The sequence below is a fragment of the Mirounga leonina genome, unplaced genomic scaffold (genome assembly GCF_011800145.1).
Source record: "Mirounga leonina isolate KUSES-001 unplaced genomic scaffold, KU_Mleo_1.0 Mir_376, whole genome shotgun sequence".
NCBI lineage: Eukaryota > Metazoa > Chordata > Mammalia > Carnivora > Phocidae > Mirounga > Mirounga leonina.
Genome location: NW_023270718.1, coordinates 2,781,038 through 2,801,003, shown reverse-complemented (window position 1 = coordinate 2,801,003; position 19,966 = coordinate 2,781,038). Strand labels below are relative to the sequence as shown.

At 53.1% G+C, this 19,966-nt stretch overlaps 1 protein-coding gene and 1 long non-coding RNA gene across 2 annotated transcripts in view; one reads left to right on the top strand and one right to left on the bottom strand.

Moving 5' to 3' along the window:
- The window catches only part of LOC117998172, a 14,248-nt gene extending 11,209 nt beyond the window's left edge, over window positions 1–3,039 (top strand). The window contains exon 3 of the long non-coding RNA XR_004675952.1: window positions 2,795–3,039. This is a non-coding gene — a long non-coding RNA (uncharacterized LOC117998172). The remainder of the gene's footprint in view (window positions 1–2,794) is intronic.
- Window positions 1–19,966, bottom strand: part of HIF3A (hypoxia inducible factor 3 subunit alpha) — a 27,273-nt gene extending 7,307 nt beyond the window's left edge. The window contains exons 1-11 of the mRNA XM_034986813.1: window positions 19,938–19,966; window positions 14,849–15,039; window positions 13,866–14,011; window positions 12,145–12,229; window positions 11,750–11,862; window positions 11,402–11,610; window positions 10,385–10,491; window positions 10,025–10,172; window positions 5,868–5,986; window positions 4,597–4,787; window positions 3,547–3,651 (exon numbers count right to left, since the gene is read on the bottom strand). Coding sequence (XP_034842704.1) covers window positions 3,547–3,651; window positions 4,597–4,787; window positions 5,868–5,986; window positions 10,025–10,172; window positions 10,385–10,491; window positions 11,402–11,610; window positions 11,750–11,862; window positions 12,145–12,229; window positions 13,866–14,011; window positions 14,849–15,039; window positions 19,938–19,963 — 1,440 coding nt within the window. The 5' untranslated portion in view covers window positions 19,964–19,966. The remainder of the gene's footprint in view (window positions 1–3,546; window positions 3,652–4,596; window positions 4,788–5,867; window positions 5,987–10,024; window positions 10,173–10,384; window positions 10,492–11,401; window positions 11,611–11,749; window positions 11,863–12,144; window positions 12,230–13,865; window positions 14,012–14,848; window positions 15,040–19,937) is intronic.

Genomic DNA, 19,966 nt, shown 5'->3' with positions numbered 1-19,966 from the left:
GGGAAGCCCTACAGAGAGGCTCAAATGGCAAGAAACTGAGACGTCCTGCCAACGGACGAGCGAGTGATCTTAGAAGCGCATCCTCTAGCCCCTTGCAAGCCTTCAAGTGATGGCAGCCCTGGGTGATGACATCTTGATTGCAACCTCGAGAGAGAGACCCAGAGCAAACGCCACCCTGCTAAGTGGCTCCCAGGCCCCTGATCCCCAGAAATTATGTGAGGTTGTACATGCTTGTTATTTTCCATTTTACGGGAATTTGTTACCCACAAACAAATGACAGCTAGGATTTTGATCCCAAGGGTGGGGTGCTGCACTCTTTGGCACTGGGCTTTGGCACTGGGCTTTGGCACTGGGCAGTGGGTGGGGGCCAGAAGGGCTCTGGAGAGCCTGTCGGAGCCTAGACTGCCTTGAACAAACTATTAGTGGAAACGTGCAGCATGAGGAGCCGGCCCGTGAGGGCATAAAGGGAGGTGAGGAACACGTGACCAGAAGTCTGAGGAAAGGTCGTTTTTGTTGTGTGGTGGCTAAAGTTCTAGTGTCGCATGCAGTTTTGTGGAACTTGGAACAGGTAACTAGTGAGCTGGGCGATCCAGCTACGAGATTCCCAGCCCGAGTGCTGAACGGCTGCCTGATTTCTTCTTGCCACTTGGAGTAAAGGCAAGTGGAGAGGGGAGCTGAAGGAGAAATGTGGAACACGAAGGAGCTGGGGACTTGAAGGTCTGGAAGATTCTCAACCTCGCCATTCAAATGAAGAATTAACTTTACCCAAAACGAGGTACGGCCTTTGCCCCGGCTCCTTGGGATTTCCTGAGTGACAGGCGTGTCTTTGCTCCTCATGGTGAGCCTCTGGGGCCACATCTGACAGTATATGCCAACAAGATGACTCAGGCTGGGGGCTGGCCGTGCCCTAAGAGCCAACCATGTGACGAGAGGATTGGGGCCATGTGAGATCAGCCTGACCTCCAGGGGAAGCGTGTGTGTTGAGGAGGTAGAGATGAAGATCAAGGCCAACTGCATGGGCAATAATTCAGCCATGCCTACATAATGACCCTTCAGTGAAAACTCTGGACACCTGGGGCATCTGGTTGGCTCAGTGGGTTGTGTCTGCCTCTTGGTTTCGGCTCAGGTTATGATCTCAGGGATTGAGCTCCACTTCAGGCTCTGAGTTCAGCAGGAGTCTGCTTGGATATTCTCTCCCTCTGCCTCTCCCCCTGCTCACACACTCTCTCTCTCTCAAATAAATAATACATCTTAAAAAAAAAAAACTCTGGACACCACAACTTGGGTGAGCTTCCTGGTGTGGCAATACGCCACGTGTGCTGCTGGGAGCATGACATGTCCCCAGGGTCATGAAAGTTTTGCATTTGGGACCCTCCCAGTCCCAGATTCCAGCCTATACATCTCTTCGTTTGGCTATAATATTCTTTTGAAGTAATAGAACTATCATCATAAGTCCAGTGCTGTCCTAAGTTCTAGAGCTACTTCTAGCAAATTATTGAGACTGGGGGAGTCAGTGGGGATCTCTGAATTTGTAGGCAGCTGGTCTATAGTGAGGGTGGCCCTGGGCACCCCCCTCTCAGCCCGAGCTTGCAGCTGATGTTAGAAGTCCTGGACAGACTTGGCAGACAGGAGGACTGCGGCCCTCACCTTGGGTTTGGCTGACCCTGGGAACTCCCCAGGTGCCAAAGGATGCGAAAACTGAGCAGAGAAGAGCACTCTTGGGAGGGCATGGTCTAAACATGAAGCCCAGGGTATGACTATAAAATTCTTTGTTAAGGAAGATCAAAGATGTTGCCTGGAATATCCCTCAGTCAGACAACGGCACTTTGGAGTTTAAGGATGTGCCTCACATATCCTCTCAATCAGACAATGGGGCTTCTGTTAAATTTCTGAGGACTGTCACTCAGCATCTCAGTAAAAGCCCAAAGTAGAGAAGGGCTTATCTCAAAGAGATCGTGGGCATGACTTTTGTCTAAAGGAGTAACCTCCGAAGGGATTCACATAAGACCCACACTTTTTTTTTTTTTTTAAGATTATTATATAAACAGAAATGTTGGCAGCTTGGACTGGAAGGGACAGAGATGGTACTAAATGAAAAGAGACCTTTGGGCCACCAAAGTTCCCTAACGAGAAAGGTGGTCATGAAAACCCTCTCAGCTGCAAATACACATTACCCTTTATGAAAAAGCAAGGAGGACTCCAAGTGAGGAGTCCAGCGTCTCGACAGTGGAGACAAGAACCATGGAGAGAGGCCCCAGGAAGTAGTAGGAATGAGTTCTGATTAAGGAACTTCCCATGGTTGCCCAACCGGATTTCAAAACTGCTGTGGACCAGTGACACCTGTAGGCATGCCAGTCCTCTCCCTCTAGTTGAGTAGGGGAATGCATGGCCTTACTCTGTGCCTGTCCCACCACTGTATGCGGGGCATGTGGCTGGTGGCACATCACTTGTCTCTTTAGTTTCACGGGCCAACAGAGTGAGCGCTTCACGCCCAGACCCGATGTAGGTGATGAGGTTCCAGACATTAGGCTGATACTGTCATGGGAAGAGAATTTGGGGCACTTGGGAGGGGGTGAGTGTGTTTTGCATGAGGCAGAGACATGAATTATTGGGGGCCCCAATGACCCTTGCCTTCTGGTGTATGCAGATGCCTTCTGCATTGTACCAGGGTTGGTCTCTATGACCAATACAATACAGTGAAGTGATGGTATGTTGCTTCTGAGATTAGGTTGTACAAGACTGCATTTTCTGTCCTGGGCTCACTCTCATTATCTCTTGGGTTCCTTGCCTTCAGGGAAGCCAGAGAGCCTACGTGGTAAGGAACTGAGGCCTCCAGCCAGAGCCAATGAGGGACTGATGCCTGCCAACAACCATGTGTGTGAGCTTGGACATGGATCCTCTAGCCCCACATGACTGTACCCCTGATGGAGAGCTTGACTTCAGCCTCACAAGAGACTCAGCAAAAACCATCCAGCTGAACTGCTCCCAGATTCCTGAATCTCAGAAATGGTGTGACATGATAAATGTTAGTTGTTTCAAGGTGCTTGGTTTGGGGGTGATTTCTTATGGAGCAATAGATAACTACTACGTTACTGTCATTCATCTAGCCGCTCAATCATCCAAACATTATCCATCCATCTATCATCTATCCAATGAACCAGTGGCCTAACTACCCATCCAAACATCCATTATTCATCCATCCATCCATCCGTCTAACCGTCACCCATCCATCTATCCCCCACCCTCCACCTAATGAATATAATGGTCCAGCAAGCCACCCGTCCATCCATATATCTAACCATCACCCATCCGTCTATCCCCCATCATCACCTAATGAATACAGTTGTCCATCCATCCATCCCTCCATCTATCTGTCTAACTATCACCCATCCATCTATCCACCATCATCCACCTAAAGAATACAATGGCCTTTCTATCCATCCATCCACTCGTCCCCTCAACCATGCTACCACCCTCTCTAAAGCTCAAATATGTCAGCCCCCAGAGCACAGACATAAAGACTGTTCCTTCCAGGCCAGCCCTTACCTGAGCTATATCTAGATCCGTCTCCACAGCCTCAAGGTCTTTCCCCGAGGCCAAGAGTTTGTGTGTATTCTCCACGTTCATGAGTGGTTCATCTGGGAGATCGGCCTGTGGGGAGAGAGTAGACACTTAAGGAAATCTGGAGTCTAGGAAATGTTAACAGTAAGATAGTGTGGACATCTGAGCTCAGGGGCAGAAATGAGGGTTCAATGTCAGATAGCTGGGACACCAAGGGGTTCAAACAGCAAAAGCCAGTGAATTCTGGACCTGGGTGTTCAGAAGGTGGAAGTGGCCAGGGATAGATTGACAGGGAAAACTCGAAGATTCAAAGACCAAAGCCTGAGGCCAAGATATTCAGGCCCTCTTGCTGTCTGGAGTCTGGGTAAAATGATGCAGAGTCCACTCTCCGAGGTGTACAGGTGAGGTCAAAGGCCACAGTCTTATTTCTCTGGTGGAGAGAAGATCTTGGAGGTGTGGGGGGCTGGGGAAGGATGAGGAGAGTCAGTACCAGATAATATGGGCCCCCAAGTCAAGTCACACTATCTGAACTCAAGTGAAAAAAAAAGTAACTGCTATGGTATATTGAGCACCTACTAGGTATCAGGTGTCTACTAAGTGTTTCCCATGAATGATCACAATGAACCCTCACTTACACCAATGAGATGGCTACTTGCTATGATCCTAATTTTATAGATGAAGACACTGAGGGCCCACGTGTCCAGGGTAACACAGCTGGTAAGTGGCAGATTCAGGATTTGAATCCTGGTCTTTGTCATTTAAGACTAATATTAGACATTCTTGACTCTTTGAGAGCCTGGATGATGGGTCACAAGCGAGAAGGAGGGAGGGGTCACCCATGCCAGTCCCAAATAACCTAGGTTTTGGTCCAGATAACAGTTGAAGAATCTGGGATCTAGGTCTTAAAGGAACCCCATCTCACCCCAACCTTCCCACTGCACAGAGGGAGAAACTGAGGCCCGGAGAATAGCAAGATTCAAGCCCAAGGCCAAAGCAGCCTGGATGCTGAGGGTTTACTTGGGAGGGACGGCTTACTGGAAGAGGACTTTGGGAGCGCCGTGTGGCTGGGGGTGCGTTGGGGGTGGCAGCTCCTGAAGTCCCATCCAGGATAGGTGCCAGGAGGCGACGCAGGTCAGGGCTGCAGAAGCGGCGAGGGTCAGCGGCCAGGGTGGCCTCGCTCAGGGCGGGGGGGTGCAGGAAGGCCAGGATCCGGGGACCAGAGGCATCTACGGGACACACAGATGGGGAGGACACAGGATGGTCATCCAGGGCTGAGGGGCAGAGCCCTCCCCACCAACCCCAGGGAGCCTCGTTGACATTTTCTATAACCAGTCAGGGTGGAGGCTGTTCACAGTGCTGGGGAGCTGAGTTCTGGACAACCCTTGTGGGACCAGATTCTATCCCTCCAGTTGCCAGACTGTGGTGAGAATCTGGAGGGTCCTAGAGGGGCCAGTGTGGGGTCGGGGGGCACACAGTAGGCTGGGCAGAGTAGCAACTGCCCAATGGTGGGGAAACGTTTTAGTATTTAAAATCAGCATGGCCAGACCAAGGCACACGACTGACCCAATTCTCCAATGGCACAGAGCAGCAATCAGCCACTCCGCTCTGGGGGGCTTGCATATTAGGAGAAAAGACTGGCCCCAGGCCCTCAAGGAGGTTCTAAGGTCCCTGGAGGTGAGTTTTGAGCCAGAAAAGGAAAGGATATCAGTGACCCCCACACCACACCCAGGAGCATGGGCTGCCAGCAACAGCTTGAAGAAGGTGATGGCCTTGAAGAACCAACTGGAAGAGAAACTCCTCCGGGATTGGGGGCGGGGGTCAGGTGGGAGAGAAGGAAGAGGGAGAAAGGAGCCAGACTCAGGAGGATCAGGATTATTGGATGCCAGTGAGCAGTGAGGTGGGAGCAGGGAGCCAGCTGAAGGGTGGGGGCAATGAGGAGCCATAGCAGGATTCCGAGCAGAGGAGCAACAAGACTGAAGCAATCATCCCAGGGACAGAGGATAAGTGGAAGGACAGAAGAGAGAAGAGCATTCTGGGCAGAGGAAGCTGGCAGTGCATAGGCCTGGAGGCATGAGAGACTAGTATTCCGACAGCACTAAGGAAGCTGGGAGCTCAGAGAGTGAGTGAGAAGGGGAGGAAGGCAGGAGTCAGGTCACACAGGGCCTGGTGAGCCCCATTCAGGGGAGGAAGGGGAAGGCGGGAGTCAGGTCACACAGGGCCTGGTGAGCCCCATTCTTAAGGTGTCTGGGCTTTCCCTCAAGCGTCCTGGGGCCACAACCCCTCCCAGTCCCAGCCCTGCCCCATACCAAAGCTGTCCCTGGAATTAGGGGCATCCTTCTGGGAGGGGGTGCCCCTCTGAATGGGTCTGCGAGAGTGTCTCTCCGTTTGCTCCAGGGACAGCACCACTCCGGTCTCTTCCACCCGGCTGGGGTATAGGGCAAAAAGGGGAGCGGAAGTCAGGGAGCGTCCTCGGGCCCCGGCCCAGGCAGCCCCCTTAGATGATGTCCCATCACAGGAGGTGATCTTGTTCAGGGGCAGGAGGGCATTGTGCAGGAAATAATTTGCCACATTTACTTGTTTCTTTTACGGATTTAATTTTGGTTGGATGCTTTTTATTATAATAGCATTTAAAATAAAGTTATGTGTGTCTTCCCAAGCTCTCTCTGTGGAAGGAGACGGGGAGAAAAAAAAAAAAGGTTGGCATTTAACACAGCTTGGATAGAGAGGGGAGACGGGTGGGGGGAACGGGGCACAGAGAAGGGGAGAGTCAAAGGCGTAAGAACGAAATATTCTCTTTATATTTACTTATAAACATACTCTTATAAATGACTGATGAAGTATATATATTTAACATTCTTACATTACCAAATATGAAGAATTCAGAGGGATATATTTTAATGAATAAGATTTTATTTATGAAGTTTCTATTCATAGACATTTTTCATATTCAAGGGAATGGATTTATAAATATATCCTTCTTATGCCCCCGCGCCTACCTTCTCCCCAGTCTCTAGCTGCTGAGACAACCCAAATGTTCTGAGCCCAATCGGCTTTTGGAGAATTGGCCAGGGGGCTGAAAACCAGGCCCTCGTTTGCATCTCATTTGCATAACCATACCCAGGCTGGCACCTGGGTGGTCCTCCCACTGGCTCTTTGAGAAGCTATGCCCCTTCCCCACCCTCACCAAACCCCTTCTGGGCTGGACACCTCCCAGTTTAGGCTGGACCAAAGCCACACCTTCCCCTTTGAAAAACGCAAGCACGCACCTGGCCCACATGTATACGCACGGTTCACGCAAGCACAAACAGGAGCACTCATATACATCCAAGTGTATACACAGACAGACGTGCACTCATAATCCCTATTCCCACACTCACACATATTCGGCACATGAAGTTCACTCATTCGTTCATTCATTCGTTCATTCCATAAACATGTCCTAGACAACTAGTACTGTCTGGTGGCTAAGAGCAATGGACCTACAGCCAGCAGCCTGGGGTCAAATCCCAGTCGTGCCACTTAGAAGCTGTGTGACCTCGAGCCTGTGGCTGAACCTTTCTGCGCCCCAGCTTCCTCCTCTGTAAAGAGGAGGAATAAAATAATACCTCCTCCCAGGCGCCTGGGTGGCTCAGTTGGTTAAGCGTCTGCCCTCAGCTCAGGTCATGATCCCAGGGTCCTGGGATCGAGTCCTGCATCGGGCTCCCTGCTCATCAGAGAGTCTACTACTCCCCCTCTAATCCTCCTCCCTGATCATGCTCTCTCTTTCAAATAAATAAGTAAATAAAATCTAAAAAAATAAAACAACCTCCTCCCCAGGTTATTAGGAGGCCTAAGTGGGCTAAAACACATAAAACGCATAGAACTGTGCCTGGCAAATGGTGAGCTCTATGTAAGTAGTTGCGATTCTTGTTTATTGAACAACTATTAGGTGCCAGGCGCTGTTCTAGGTGCTGAAGATTCAGCCGTGCCCTGTGTAAATGAGTTTTATTCTTTTTTTTTTTTTTTAAGATCTTTTTATTTATTTGACAGAGAGAGAGACAGCGAGAGCAGGAACACAAGCAGGGGCAGTGGGAGAGGGAGAAGCAGGCTTCCCGCGGAGCAGGGAGCCCGAGACGGGGCTCAATCCCAGGACCCTGGGATCATGACCTGAGCCGAAGGCAGACGCCCAACGACTGAGCCACCCAGGCGCCCCGAGTTTTATTCTTATAAAGCGATTGCTCACTGCAATGGAGGGAGGCTCAGGTCTGGAAGGGGAGGAGTTTGTTTTTTTTTTTTTTTTAAGATTTTATTTATTTATTTGAGACAGAGAGAATGAGAGAGAACACATGAGAGAGAGAAGGGTCAGAGGGAGAAGCAGACTCCCCGCTGAGCAGGGAGTCAGATGCGGGGCTCAATCCCAGGACCCTGAGATCATGAGCTGAGCCAAAGGCAGAAGCTTAACTGACTGAGCCACTCAGGCGCCCCTCTTTCTTTTCTTTTTAAGATTTTATTTTTTTAAGTAATCTCTACACCCCATGTGGGGCTTGAACTCACAACCCGGAGATCAAGAGTCACATGCTCTACTGACTGAGCCAGCCAGGCGCCCTTCTGGTTTTTTGTTTTGTTTTGTTTTTAATTGGAGGCTTAAATCATCGACTTTCAGCCTTTCTTCCATTTTTTTTTTTTAAGATTTTATTTATTTATTTTAGAGACAGAGCACAAGAGCGGGGAGCGGGAGAGGGAGAAGCAGACTCCCTGCCGAGCAGGGAGCCCGATGCGGGACTCGATCCCGGGACTCCAGGATCATGACCTGAGCCGAAGGCAGTCGCTTAACCAGCTGAGCCACCCAGGCGCCCCAGGGGAGGAGTTTTTATACTACAAAGTATAAGCACCCGAGCACACACAAATAGCCACACAACTGCACACCACACAACATACACAGAACAAGGACAATTAATACCATATGCTCCTTATTTCACTGGAATTAAGTAAGCTATTCCTTCTTCACCCATGTCTGCCAATAAAAATGAACTCTCCGGCCTGCTCTTTGCTTAGAGTACAGAAGACTGAAACCACAGGGCCTGGCCATAGAAAGGCAAATCTTCACAATTAATAAAAGGAGTTTCCAGAAGATGCGGGGGCAGGTCCCCTCTCCTTCACAGTGACAATGGCGAGGCCCCTCTTGCTACGTGGACAAGTTATTCAGACCCTGATTTGGAAGAGTGTTAAAATGAGAACATTCCACAGATGATCAGTCTTGTTTTCTTGTGCAATACAAAGACTATGGATATTCCTGCTACCCGCTTTTTTTTTTTTTTTTTTAAGTAGGTTCCACACCCAGCATGGAGCCCATCGCTGACGACTGTGAGATCTCGAGACCTGAGCTGAGATCAAGAGCCAGATGCTTAACTGACTGGAGCCACCCAGGCTCCCCTCCCCACTTCCGTTTTCGAATAGAACCTGTCCTTGATCAAAAAGACGTAGGGAAACACCTAAGGCTTTAGAAATTGATACCATGTCCTGGAAGATAATTTTCAAAGAAAAGCTGTAATTCTCTGTTTTCTGTGCTAATTTGCTGCCCCTTGTCACAATGTTGTCGTGGTGAAAAACTTCTAATATGCTGAATGCAGTGGAGGACAGCCTGTGATTTACCACTGCACATCCATTAGAATGGTTAAAATTAAAAGCAAAGAAGACAAAAACAGACAACACAAAATGCTGGCAGCCATGCAGGAGAACGGGAACCCTCACATTGCTGGTAGGAAGGCAAAATGGTGCAGCCTTTTGGGAAAATGACCTGGTAGTTTCTTATGAAGTTAAATATACACTGACCATGCCTAGGTGTTTACCCAAGGGAAACAAAAACATGACCTCACAAAATCTTCTATGAGAATGTTTACAGTAGCTTTTTTCGTAATCACCCGAAATAGGAACCAGCCCAAATGTCCTCCAACTGGCGAATGGATAAACAAACTCTGGTCTGTTCATATTCATACCATAGAACACCACTCAACATTAAAAAGGTGCAACTGATACACACAGCAGAGATCCATTTTAAATATATTATGCTAAGGGAAAGAAGCCAGACTCAAAATGCTCCATCCTGCAGGATTCTACGAACATGACATTCTGGAAAAGGCAAAATGCTAGGGGTCAGAGAACAGCTCGGTGGTTGCCAGGGACTCGGGGTGGGGGTAGGGGTGGTTAGGGGAGGTGGGATTCACTATGACAAAATATTTTTGGGTGATTCTCTATAGCTTGATTGTGGAAGTGATTACACAATCCCACGCCTTTGTCAAAACTCAGAGTACCGTAGAGCAAGAAGTGAATTTATTATATGTAAATTACACTTCAATTTTTAAAAAGCAAAAAAGCCCCCATGATTCTGCTAGATTTCTTACTTTAATTTGGATATAGAGTACTTTTCAATTTCAGTGAACCACACTCATGCAGACCAGACCCACGCACACCCCCTCCCACTTACCTGATCAGGAAGTGGACGCAGACGATACTCTCAGACTGGGGACCCCGGCCCCCTGACACCACTGTGGCCTGAGTCTGGGTCCACAGATAGCCACCACTCCGGGCCAGGAAGCGATACTGCCCCGTTACTGCCTGGCCCTTGCTCAGCACTGGGGAGGGGGACGGGGAGGGGTCAGGGCCATAGAAGGGGCAGATGGGGAGAGAAGGCGCTGGGGGCAGGGGCTTGGGTACGAGGGACCAGGGAAGAGAAGGTTCCTTGGGGCGTGGGGAGCAGGGAGCTGGTGTCGGGGTGTGGGGGGAGGCTCCCTGGAGCATGGGGGGCTGGGGAGCTGGTTTCAGAGTGCCAGGAGGTCTCACGTACGGGTGTGGATGCTCTGGCCAACAGCGTCCGAGTCCAGAGCGTGAATGTACTCGTAGGCGGAGCAGCCGATCAGGTCATCGGGGCTGTAGCCAGCGACCTCCGCGATCCTGGGGTGGGTGCAGTGGGGCCTGGTCAGTTCAACTGGCTAAGGTGGAGGGTGGGGCTGGGGGACACGGGGATGAAGCCAGCAAGGCAGAGATGGACAGGGTTGTAACAGAGAGAAAGGGAGAGTCAGAAAGAGAAAAGGGACTGTGATAGGCTGAACAATGGCCCTCGGAGAGGTCCGCCTCCTAATCCCGGGGACCTGTGACTACCGCGACCTCACAGGGCAAAGGGCACTCTGCGGGGCTGATGAAGGGAAGGGTCTTGAGATGTGGAGCTTCACCTGGACAAGCCAGAGGGGCCCCTGTGGCGACAGGGGCCCTTACAGAGGGATTCGGAGAACACCACAGGTTCTGTTCTGTTCTGTTGTTGGCAGATGGCAGGGCCATGGGCTTTGAAGATGGAGGAAGGCACTCCAAACCAAGGAATGTAGGAAGATTCCAGAAGTGTTTAAGGCAAGGAGCCTCCAGAGCTGTGAGATGGTGAACGTGTGTTGTGCCGAGCCCCTTGGCTTGTGGTGATTGTTACCGCCACAGCAAGAAAGGGACAGGGGTGACGGGGATGGGGAGAGTAAAGAAAAGAAAGAGAGGAAAGGAGCAGGGAAGAGAAAGGAAGAAAGAAATCCAGAAAAAGAAAGACAGGAAGCAATGAATAAAATAAGACGTAATAATGATGATAATGATTAAAAATATACACTTCTAGGGCGCCTGGGTGGCTCAGATGGTTAAGCGTCTGCCTTCAGCTCAGGTCATGATCCCAGGGTCCTGGGATCGAGTCCCACATCGGGCTCCCTGATAGACAGGGAGCCTGCTTCTCCCTCTGCCTCTGCCTCTCTCTCTCTCTCTCTCTCTGACTTTCATGAATAAATAAATAAAACATTAAAAAAAAAAAAGAAAAAAATATACTCCTGCCCACCTCTCATCACAGTAGGTGAACTTCATGTCCAGGCTGTGGCGGCTGAGGAAGGCCCCCCGGCCTAGTGGGGGCTCCAGGCTGCCCGGGTGGGGGATGGCTTCACAGATGAGCACCAGGCATTGCAGGGGGGGCTCCGAGTTGGGGCTCCCTGCTGGGGAAGTCTGTGTAGGGGGCTTGTAGGCCCTCATGTGTCCAGAGCAGTGCAGCACCTGGTTGGGGTGAGGGGGGCAAGGCGGGGATGCACGTGGGCCTGGGGCTCCCATGGGGCTGGGAGGTATGTCTCTGGGGGTCCCACTGGGAGCTGAGAAGGAGAAACCTCTACCCTCCTCCAGGCCAGGCCCTGCCCACCTTCCAGGTGGCCGCCTTGAGGTTGAGGGTGCGCCCGCGGCTGGTGAGGGTGCTCTTCATGCGCAAGGAGAAGCACCGCTCGGTGGGGGCCTCCAGCTTCTTTTTGGACAGGCCTAGGGAGGGCCACGGGGAGGGGGGTGAGCAGGTCACCAGGAGGCTCTGGACAGGGCCCAGTTCCCTCCAGCGCCCCGCCAGCCTCATTCCCCAGGGTTGAGACCTGGAACCGGGGAGGGACCCCCACGGGGAGGGAATGCTCCTCCAGATACCCCAGGGCAGGGCCATGTCCCCTCTTCCATCTTCCTCAGTCCAGTCGTCCAGAGGAGGAGGGGATATGCTGAGAGGAGGGTGGAGCCTCGGCTTCTATAACCAGGGTCAGAGGCCTCTGAGAAACTCACTCTGCTGGGGGGTCAGGGCGTCCTGGAGCTCCTCTTGGTCACAGGGATGGATGAAATCAAAGATACTGTGTCCGATGAGCTCAAGCTGCCAGGGAGGGAAGCAGGGGGTGTCTGGGAGGCAGAGCACTTTCACCAGAGTCCTCCTTCCCATCCTCACCATCCCTGCCCTGATTCACGAGCCTGGATTACTTCACTAGTCCATTCATTCATTTGTTCATTCATTCATTCATTCATTCACTCACTCACTCACACGCTCACTGAGCAACCATCGCTTTAGCACCTGCTATAGCCAGGCCCCCTTCCAGATGGGTAGGCAGAGCTGTGACCACACAGACAAAATCCCTGCCTCTCAGAGCTTACTGGCTAGCAGGGCAGATGGTCAATAAGGAAGCAAATAAAACAAAACAACACAGATATAAAACAAAATGGTAAGTATTAGGAAGAAAACTAGCATAAGGCCATGAAATGATGGCATGCTATCTTAGAGGCCGTAGTCAGAGTCTGTGTCTTGAGGTGATATTTAAACAAATTGCTGAACCAAGCCAGGGAGGTGGTCATGTGGCTCTCTGGAGTGTTCTGGAAAGAGGGAACAGCAAGTGCAAAGGCCCTGAGGTGAGACCCCATTCAGATCCCAATCTTTGCCAAGCCAAAGATTTGGCAGGTTGTTTCAATTCAGGAAATGGGCATGGTGCTGGCAGGAGGGGATCCTTACAGCTCACAGTCCAGTGGAGAGGGATCTCTCTCCTCTGACAGCACCTTCTATAGCTGGATTCAAATCCTGGCTCTGCCACTTCCTAGCTTTGGGGCCTTGGGACATTCACCTGTCTGAACCCAAGAAGAGCTCAAGCTAACAGAGAAACTGGTACCAGGAGTGGGATAACAAGGAAGGAGAAAGGAATAGATGCCAACTATGGAGCCCATTTGTGTGAAATAGGAAAAAGAACAATAACTCTCCTGTGGGGCATGCTGTATGGATTCGCTGAAATCAGTTCTCCCCTGTGTCTCCTGCCTTCCCGTCGCCAGACCGCTGCTCATACTCCTCTTCTCCCACCCAGGGCCCTGTACCCCTCCCTGTGGATGGACCCTCAGCCTCTAGTCCTATCCCTCCAACTCTACCTCTGTGGGCACCAAGAGGGAGCTTTTCAAATGGTAAATCTGATTCTGCCTCTCTCACAGCCTCTCCCCTGATAAAAATCCATCCACGGTTCCCCAGTGCCCTGGCAATAAACCTAATTTGGCCCTAAATTATCTAGCTCTGTTGACCTCTCTAGATTTTTTTCTCTCACCTTTCCCATTGCACTCTGCACTTAGCCAGGATAAACATCTTTATTCCCCGCCAGTGCTCTGTTTTCTCTCACCTCTGGGTCTTTGCATATTCTGTTCCCTCAGCCATGCACATTCCTAGTCTTCGCTGTTCCCATCCGTTCCCCATAACTTCTGACGGGCTAAGTCCTTCAGGTTTCGGCTCAGATGTCTTCTTTTCCAGGAAGCCCTCGACTCCCCCTGAGGCTGGCTCAGGTAACCCCCTTCCCCTGGCTCACAGGGCCCCCTAGGCTGCCCCATCCCAGCCCTGACCCTTCTGCATCTTCCTGGCTGGTGACACATCTGTCTCCCCTCTGTGCCGTGAGCCCTGTAAAGGCAGGGCTAGGGCAGTCTCAGTCACCTCTGTATCCTGGCATCACCTGCACAGGGCCAGGCACAAAGCAGACAGCCCCTCTCACCTGACTGAGGCCCAGGTGTTTGCTGACATTCTCCGACAGGTAAGCCATGTCTCCCTCGGCAGTGAGCACCATGACGAAGCCCTCCAGGGCCTTCAGGTAGCAGGCATCCAGAGCTTCGCCCCCTGCTCCCACCTGGTTCCACTCCCCTGGTGTCCGCATCAGGGTGGATGGAGTGTCTCTAGTCAGCCACGGAGCCACCCTGGCTAGCCTCCCTCTGCCTTCCCTCACTCAGAAGAACTTACAGGTGCCCCCAGGTGAGCAAGAACATATGCCAGTGGTTTGGGAGTCCCAAGGAAGGGGGCAGGGCCACCAATGATTATAATCCTCAGGGGGCAGGGCTTCCCAAGGGCACAGAATTCTAAGGAGGTGGGGGTCTCCCACGAGAATCAAATTCTAAGGGGGTGGGCCTCCTAGGGGGACAGACTTCTAAAAGGATGGGATTCCCAGGGGTCAAAATTTAAGGGGCCAGGAGCTAGAGAGAGTCAGAATTCTAAGCGGGGGGCAAGCCTCCCAGGAGTTCAGAATTTCAGAATTCTTGGGGCAGGACCTTGTAGATGGGGGGTGGGGGTGGGCAGAATTCTAAAGCAGCAGGGACTCCCAGGTGACCTCGTAAATAAAATCTTTTCAGGGTCTCGGGGATTCCAAGGGGTGTGTGTGTATGAAAGCCCCCTGCAGGGTAGAATTCTAACTGGCTGGGAATTCAAGAGGATGGCACTGAGGGGAGGGGAGACAGACCTAGGGAGCTAGGGAGGGGACTCTCTCAAGTGGTCATTAAAAATTGGGCAGCTAAGCCTCGCAGGGATATTTATTGCAAGAAGGTCTCCCTGGGGACCAAATCCTAAGGGTTGAGGCACCCAAGGGAGTTAGCTGGCCTCCCTACTCCTTAGAATTCCACCTCGAAGGAGGTGGGGCTTCCCAAGGGGCGGGAATACGTTAGGGGGCGGGGCCTCGTCGAGGTGGGACTTCCCAGGGGCGGGGCTCACCTGCGGCGCAGAGGCGGTGCATGCGCAGGTAGCTGATGGTGAGGCGCATGATGGAGGCCTTGTCCAGGTGGGCGCTGACCCCGCGGGCGAAGGGCAGCGTGTGCGCCAGCTGGTACAGCACCTCGGTCTCCTGGCTGCGCCGGCTGCGGGCCGCATCCCGGGACTTCTCCTTGCGCAGCTCCGTGCTCGACCTGCGGGCATCGGCAGCGTTCACTGGCGGCGCCCCCGGAAGGGAAAGAGTTGGATGGGACATGCACGTGGGGCGCTGCCACATGGGGCCCGGGCTCACAGAGGGCAGGGCCGCGACCGTGCAGGGCTCGCTGTGTGGCCCGGGCGAGTTCCCGGAGCTCTCAGGGCCTGCGAGGGTTATACTGCGGGGCAGCGCCTAGCCGCAGATTTTATCTGTGCCTGCGCCAGCCCAGGCTGCCCCCAGCGCCTCGCTCTCTGAGGCGTGCCCGGGGCCCGCTGTCCCCTCCCTGACTTATCTGCTGTTTGCTCCCCGGGCTTGGGACGCCTGGGGGACAGGGAGGCCTCCTGCTGGGAGGGCGCTGGCCGAGCTGGCCCCAAGCCAGGGAAGGGAGGGAACCTGAAGATGTCAGCAGCCTCCCGGCCCCCTGCCCTCCAGCCTCCCTGAACCCCCTCTCCTGCCCTTTCCCTCCTCAGCTGAGCTGAATCCTCAGAATCTTAGAACACAGATCTCAAAGTCCAACCACCCACCAACAGGGGCCCTGCCGATGTCATACAGCAAACCAACCCTAGTGTTCTCTGGAGCCAACAGCTAACCACTCACCCCTACCCTTTAATCCACTTCAAATGTGGGATGGGGGGCGGGTAGAAGGATGAGGACTGTTTTGTCAGAAATACCTGCCACTTATCCAGCTTTTTTCCGTCAGTGCCCTGGGCCAAGTGGGTAACTTACATTAACCCACTAAGAGCTCAGACAACCCCAGAAAGAAGGTAGTAACGTTATCCCCATTGAACAGATGAGGAAACCAAGGCACAGAGAGGTTGTAGTGCTTGCTCCTAAGGAGTGAAGGCAGGTTTGAACAGTCGTCTGCCTGAACTCTTCAGTTTTCTCTGTTCTTTGGCCCTGGGTTTATCTCCAGGTTAGTGCTTCTCACTGTCTTAAATGTCTGAATCCAAACAACATAGGTTTTGAGAAAAAAAAAAAAAAAAAAAAAAACTGGAGTATATTATATATAGTACGGTATGCATAATCTTCTGTATATTTATAATATTGATAAAACCGTTAATAAGCAGTTACGATTTGCTGAGTCTGGCACTGTTCTAAGTACTCTGCCTATGTGCACTCATTCAATCCCAGGACGCACCTTAAATTTCCACTTCACAAAGGGGACACCGGGGCTCTGAAAGGTAAAGTCCTTTCCCCAAAAAGTCACAAAGCTAGTAACTGGCAGAGCCGGAATTTGAACTCAGGCAGTGCAGTTCCAAAGCCTTCCTTCTCTCTGATTCCTTCCTTGTGACCCACCCCAGGGAAGCAGAACTCTAGGAAGGGAGGCTGTCCCTTCCAAAAACCAGAGGCCACTCCTGGGGATGGCATCAACCTCGCCGCCAAGCAGGAGACCTGCAGCCCCACCCACAGGTCTGATGGGGAGAGGGGAGGGGACTGTCCTGTCAGGCTGCAGACGGAAAAAACTCCATGCAACCAGTGGGAGGCACAGAAGGGGGCAGGCTGGGTTGGAGGGGTGGAGGGAGCCAGCAGTCACCCCCATTCCCTCCCTCCTGGCTGGTGGGAGGCAGGGGCCTCCCTCCAGTCCTACTCTGCCCAGAGGACATTCCGTCCTGTCCTGTTCTGTTCCAGCCCTGTTTGTCTTCCTGCCCAGAGGGTGGGGGTGGGCGGGCCTCACCGAGCCGGGGGCCCAGACAGAGGGAAGAGGGAGTGGGAGCGGGGGAATGGGGTGGGGCCGGCCCCCACCTCCTGGGCAGCTGGGCTCAGCTATCCTCTCTGTGGCTGACTTCTCCCTCCATAGAAGGAGCCAGTTGGTGGCTGCACGGGACTCTCCTTCCAGCTCCCAGTCTGACCTCTGGATGTTCTTCTGATAGGAAGTCCTGGCTTCAGAGAAGCCTGGGTCTCCGGCCTTTCTTTCGTTAAACTGAGTAGGGATGAGTTCGCCCGGTGCAGGGTTCCAGTGTCGACTCCACAGCTTAAGAGCTGTGTTACTTTGGGACAAATTGCAGGCCTTCCCTGAGCATAACGACACGACCCCACAGGGTTGTTTTAAAAGATTACATGAATTCATATATGTCAAGGACTTGAAACAGGCCTGGCAATTGATAAGTGCCATGAGAAGGCTAAACTTTTTATTATTCCCTCTTTGTCCACATCAGGGATGGAAGGCTCCGGAGTCTCCTGCGCACTGGAGAGACCCGTGGGCTTTGGTGGTAACCCCGTGGTGTGGTGTGTGTACACGATCTTCACACAGGCGCCTTGGAAGTAGACCAAAGCATCCTGAGAGTAATCATCATGATTGCTTTGCTGTACTGAGCGCTCAAGGAGCTAGAGACACCCTTAAATCCTCTCAACAGCCCGATGCAGCAGGAAAAGTGGTCTCCCTTTCACAGGGCCTGAACCCGAGGCTCTGAGCAATGGCATCACTGGCCCAAGTAACCCAGCTGGTAATCAGCCCCCCCCCCCCAGGGCAACTATGTTCCACCCATCTCAGTGAGTCCCATGGTGTATCTACTTCTACCCAGAACACTGTCTGACTTGAACACAGTTTATTGCAACCCGTAGGGTATCCTGCCCGTAAAGATCGGTTCCCTCACTGCTCCTTATTTTGATGTGGTGCAGGGGAGGGGAGGTATGACCCCCCATTTTCCAGGATATGTCACTGAGGCTCAGAGAGGCAGTCACTGGCCCAAGGCCACACACCCAAGAAGGTGATGAGCGGGGATCTGAACCTGACTTTAGGGCCTCTGCTCTTAAATGCATGCCTGGGTGGGCACGTCCACCCCAGGGGCCCCCGCCCTGTCCCTCCTTTGCCCGGTGGCCTCAGTGCCTTCCCCTTGTCCCACCTCTGCTGCCTCCGGATTTCCCCAGCTGGCCAGCCTCCCCAGCTGGCCCCATGCCCAGCCCTGGTCCAGCCCCCTGGCACTCTGCCCAGCTTGGGACGTGCAGCTGGAACCCTGCCACCCTTCCTCTGTGTTCCAGCAGAGAACAGAAGGCGGGGCCAGGGTCTGGAGGCCCCAGAGTGAGGCCTGGGAATGGGGGCTGGGGCCCAGTACCCCCGCCCCGCCCAACCATGAGAGGGAGAAGCCCACCTCTGAAGAAACTGCCACCAGAGAGCAAAGGCAAGGAGAAAGTAGGAAGACCCTGAGCCACATTCAGGGCTGCTCTTGGCCATCTCTCTTCTGACACTGAGAGGGTAGTGGGGGTCTTGAAGAAAGTATAGAGGATCTATGGGGCCTTAGGTTGTCCAGAAGCAGGGTTTGGGTTTGAGAAAGGACTTGGGGTGGGGTCAGTCAGGAGGAGTCTCTCTGCCTCTGCCTCTGCTCATTCCCAAGGACATGGTAATCCAGTGGGGTACCTGTACCCAAAGTCCATCTTCTCTGGGAACCCTCAGATCTGGGGGGCACCCGGGCGCTTATACCCATCAGGGACTTCCCAAGAACATTCCTGCCCGGGGTAGGATGGCAGTAAGCCTGAGCTGGAAGAAGGGAAGGGGGTGAGGAGGTATGGGGGCCCACTCACCATCACCAAGGCCCCCAAGGGCCATCCTAGGGGTGCAGGAGGGGATGGAGCGTGGCCAGGATCTGGGTGCGAGTTATGAGTGGGTGGTGCACAGCACTGGGATGACACCACAGGAAAGGGCTGGCCTTGGTGGGGAGGGGGGAGCGCCCCAGCTCAGCCAAGAGGGGCCCCCACCTAGCCAGGAGGGGGCGCTGGGAGGGGCTGGGCTGAGACTGGCCCAGAAGGGGTGGGATGGAGTTCCCTGTCAGGCCCAGAGCCAGAGACTGGAATAGAACTGAAGGGGGGAACAGCAGGGGAGGGGGGACTAAAAAACATGGGGGTGTGGACAGACCCAATCAAACCTGGGAAGCCAGGGAGGAGGGAAGGGGGTGAGGCTTCCTGGATGCCTCAGATTGGACAAGGGAAACCAAGGGCCTGCAAGATTTTCCAGGGTCCCAAGAAAACATCACCAGGTAGACCCCCTGGCATTGGACCCAGAGCACTCAGCAGATGGAAGTGATCACAGAAACCTACTCTCTGGCCAGTAGGACCCAGCTGAACACTTCAGCAGGGGGTGCTCCCATCAAGGCTTGCACTGAATCAGGCACAGCACCCTCCATGGGGGACTCCCCAAATAAGGCTTGGATGGTGTGCCCCTGTCCACAGTCACAGGCACTGAGTGGGGGTGGAGAGGGAGCTAAGGGGCTAGACTTTGGGAAGTAGGTCAGGCTGTTTCTCTGTTATTAAAAGGGGTGACTCTACCTTTCAAAAGGATACAAAAAGGTCTCTGGGAATGGTCCCAGGTAGTTGCTGAAAGGGGACCCCCCCCTTATTTCTAAGGAACCCAACGTTTGAGAGACTGTCAGGGAGCATCCAATTATAAGGGATCTCTCTGCTCTTGAACTCAGAATCTGACTTCCCATTTCAAGGGACCCCCTGAATCTGGGAAGGCTTAGTTTTGGGGTATCCAATATACCCTAGGATCCCCTGGGTCCCGTGGCAAGGAACAACCTCAATTCTGGGAATTCGGAGGCCAGTAGGTTCAATACGTGGAAGGAGAACGCCTTCCGCAGAAGCCCGGGAACTACTCAAACACAAGCACCCCCAATTCCGTACGGACCCTAACCAGGAGGGAAAGCGAACCCGGAGCAGCAAGAAATTGGGGATCACCACCCTGAAGTCACTCCGGGCTAAAGGGGCGGGGCGGGGCAGCCGGGGACTTGGGGAAATCCCCCTCGCCTGCAATCCCGTAGGGTGGAGGGTGCGCCGGGGATGTGCCTCCAACCGCGCGTCCCGGGGCGTCCTCGGCTTGCACCCGCGCATCCCCCACCCGGCTCGGGGGGGTCGCTGGAAGGAGAGCCCCCCGCTTCCCACCATTCCTGCCCCGAACCCCAGTACCTTGCGCGCTGTAGCCCCAGCGCCATGGC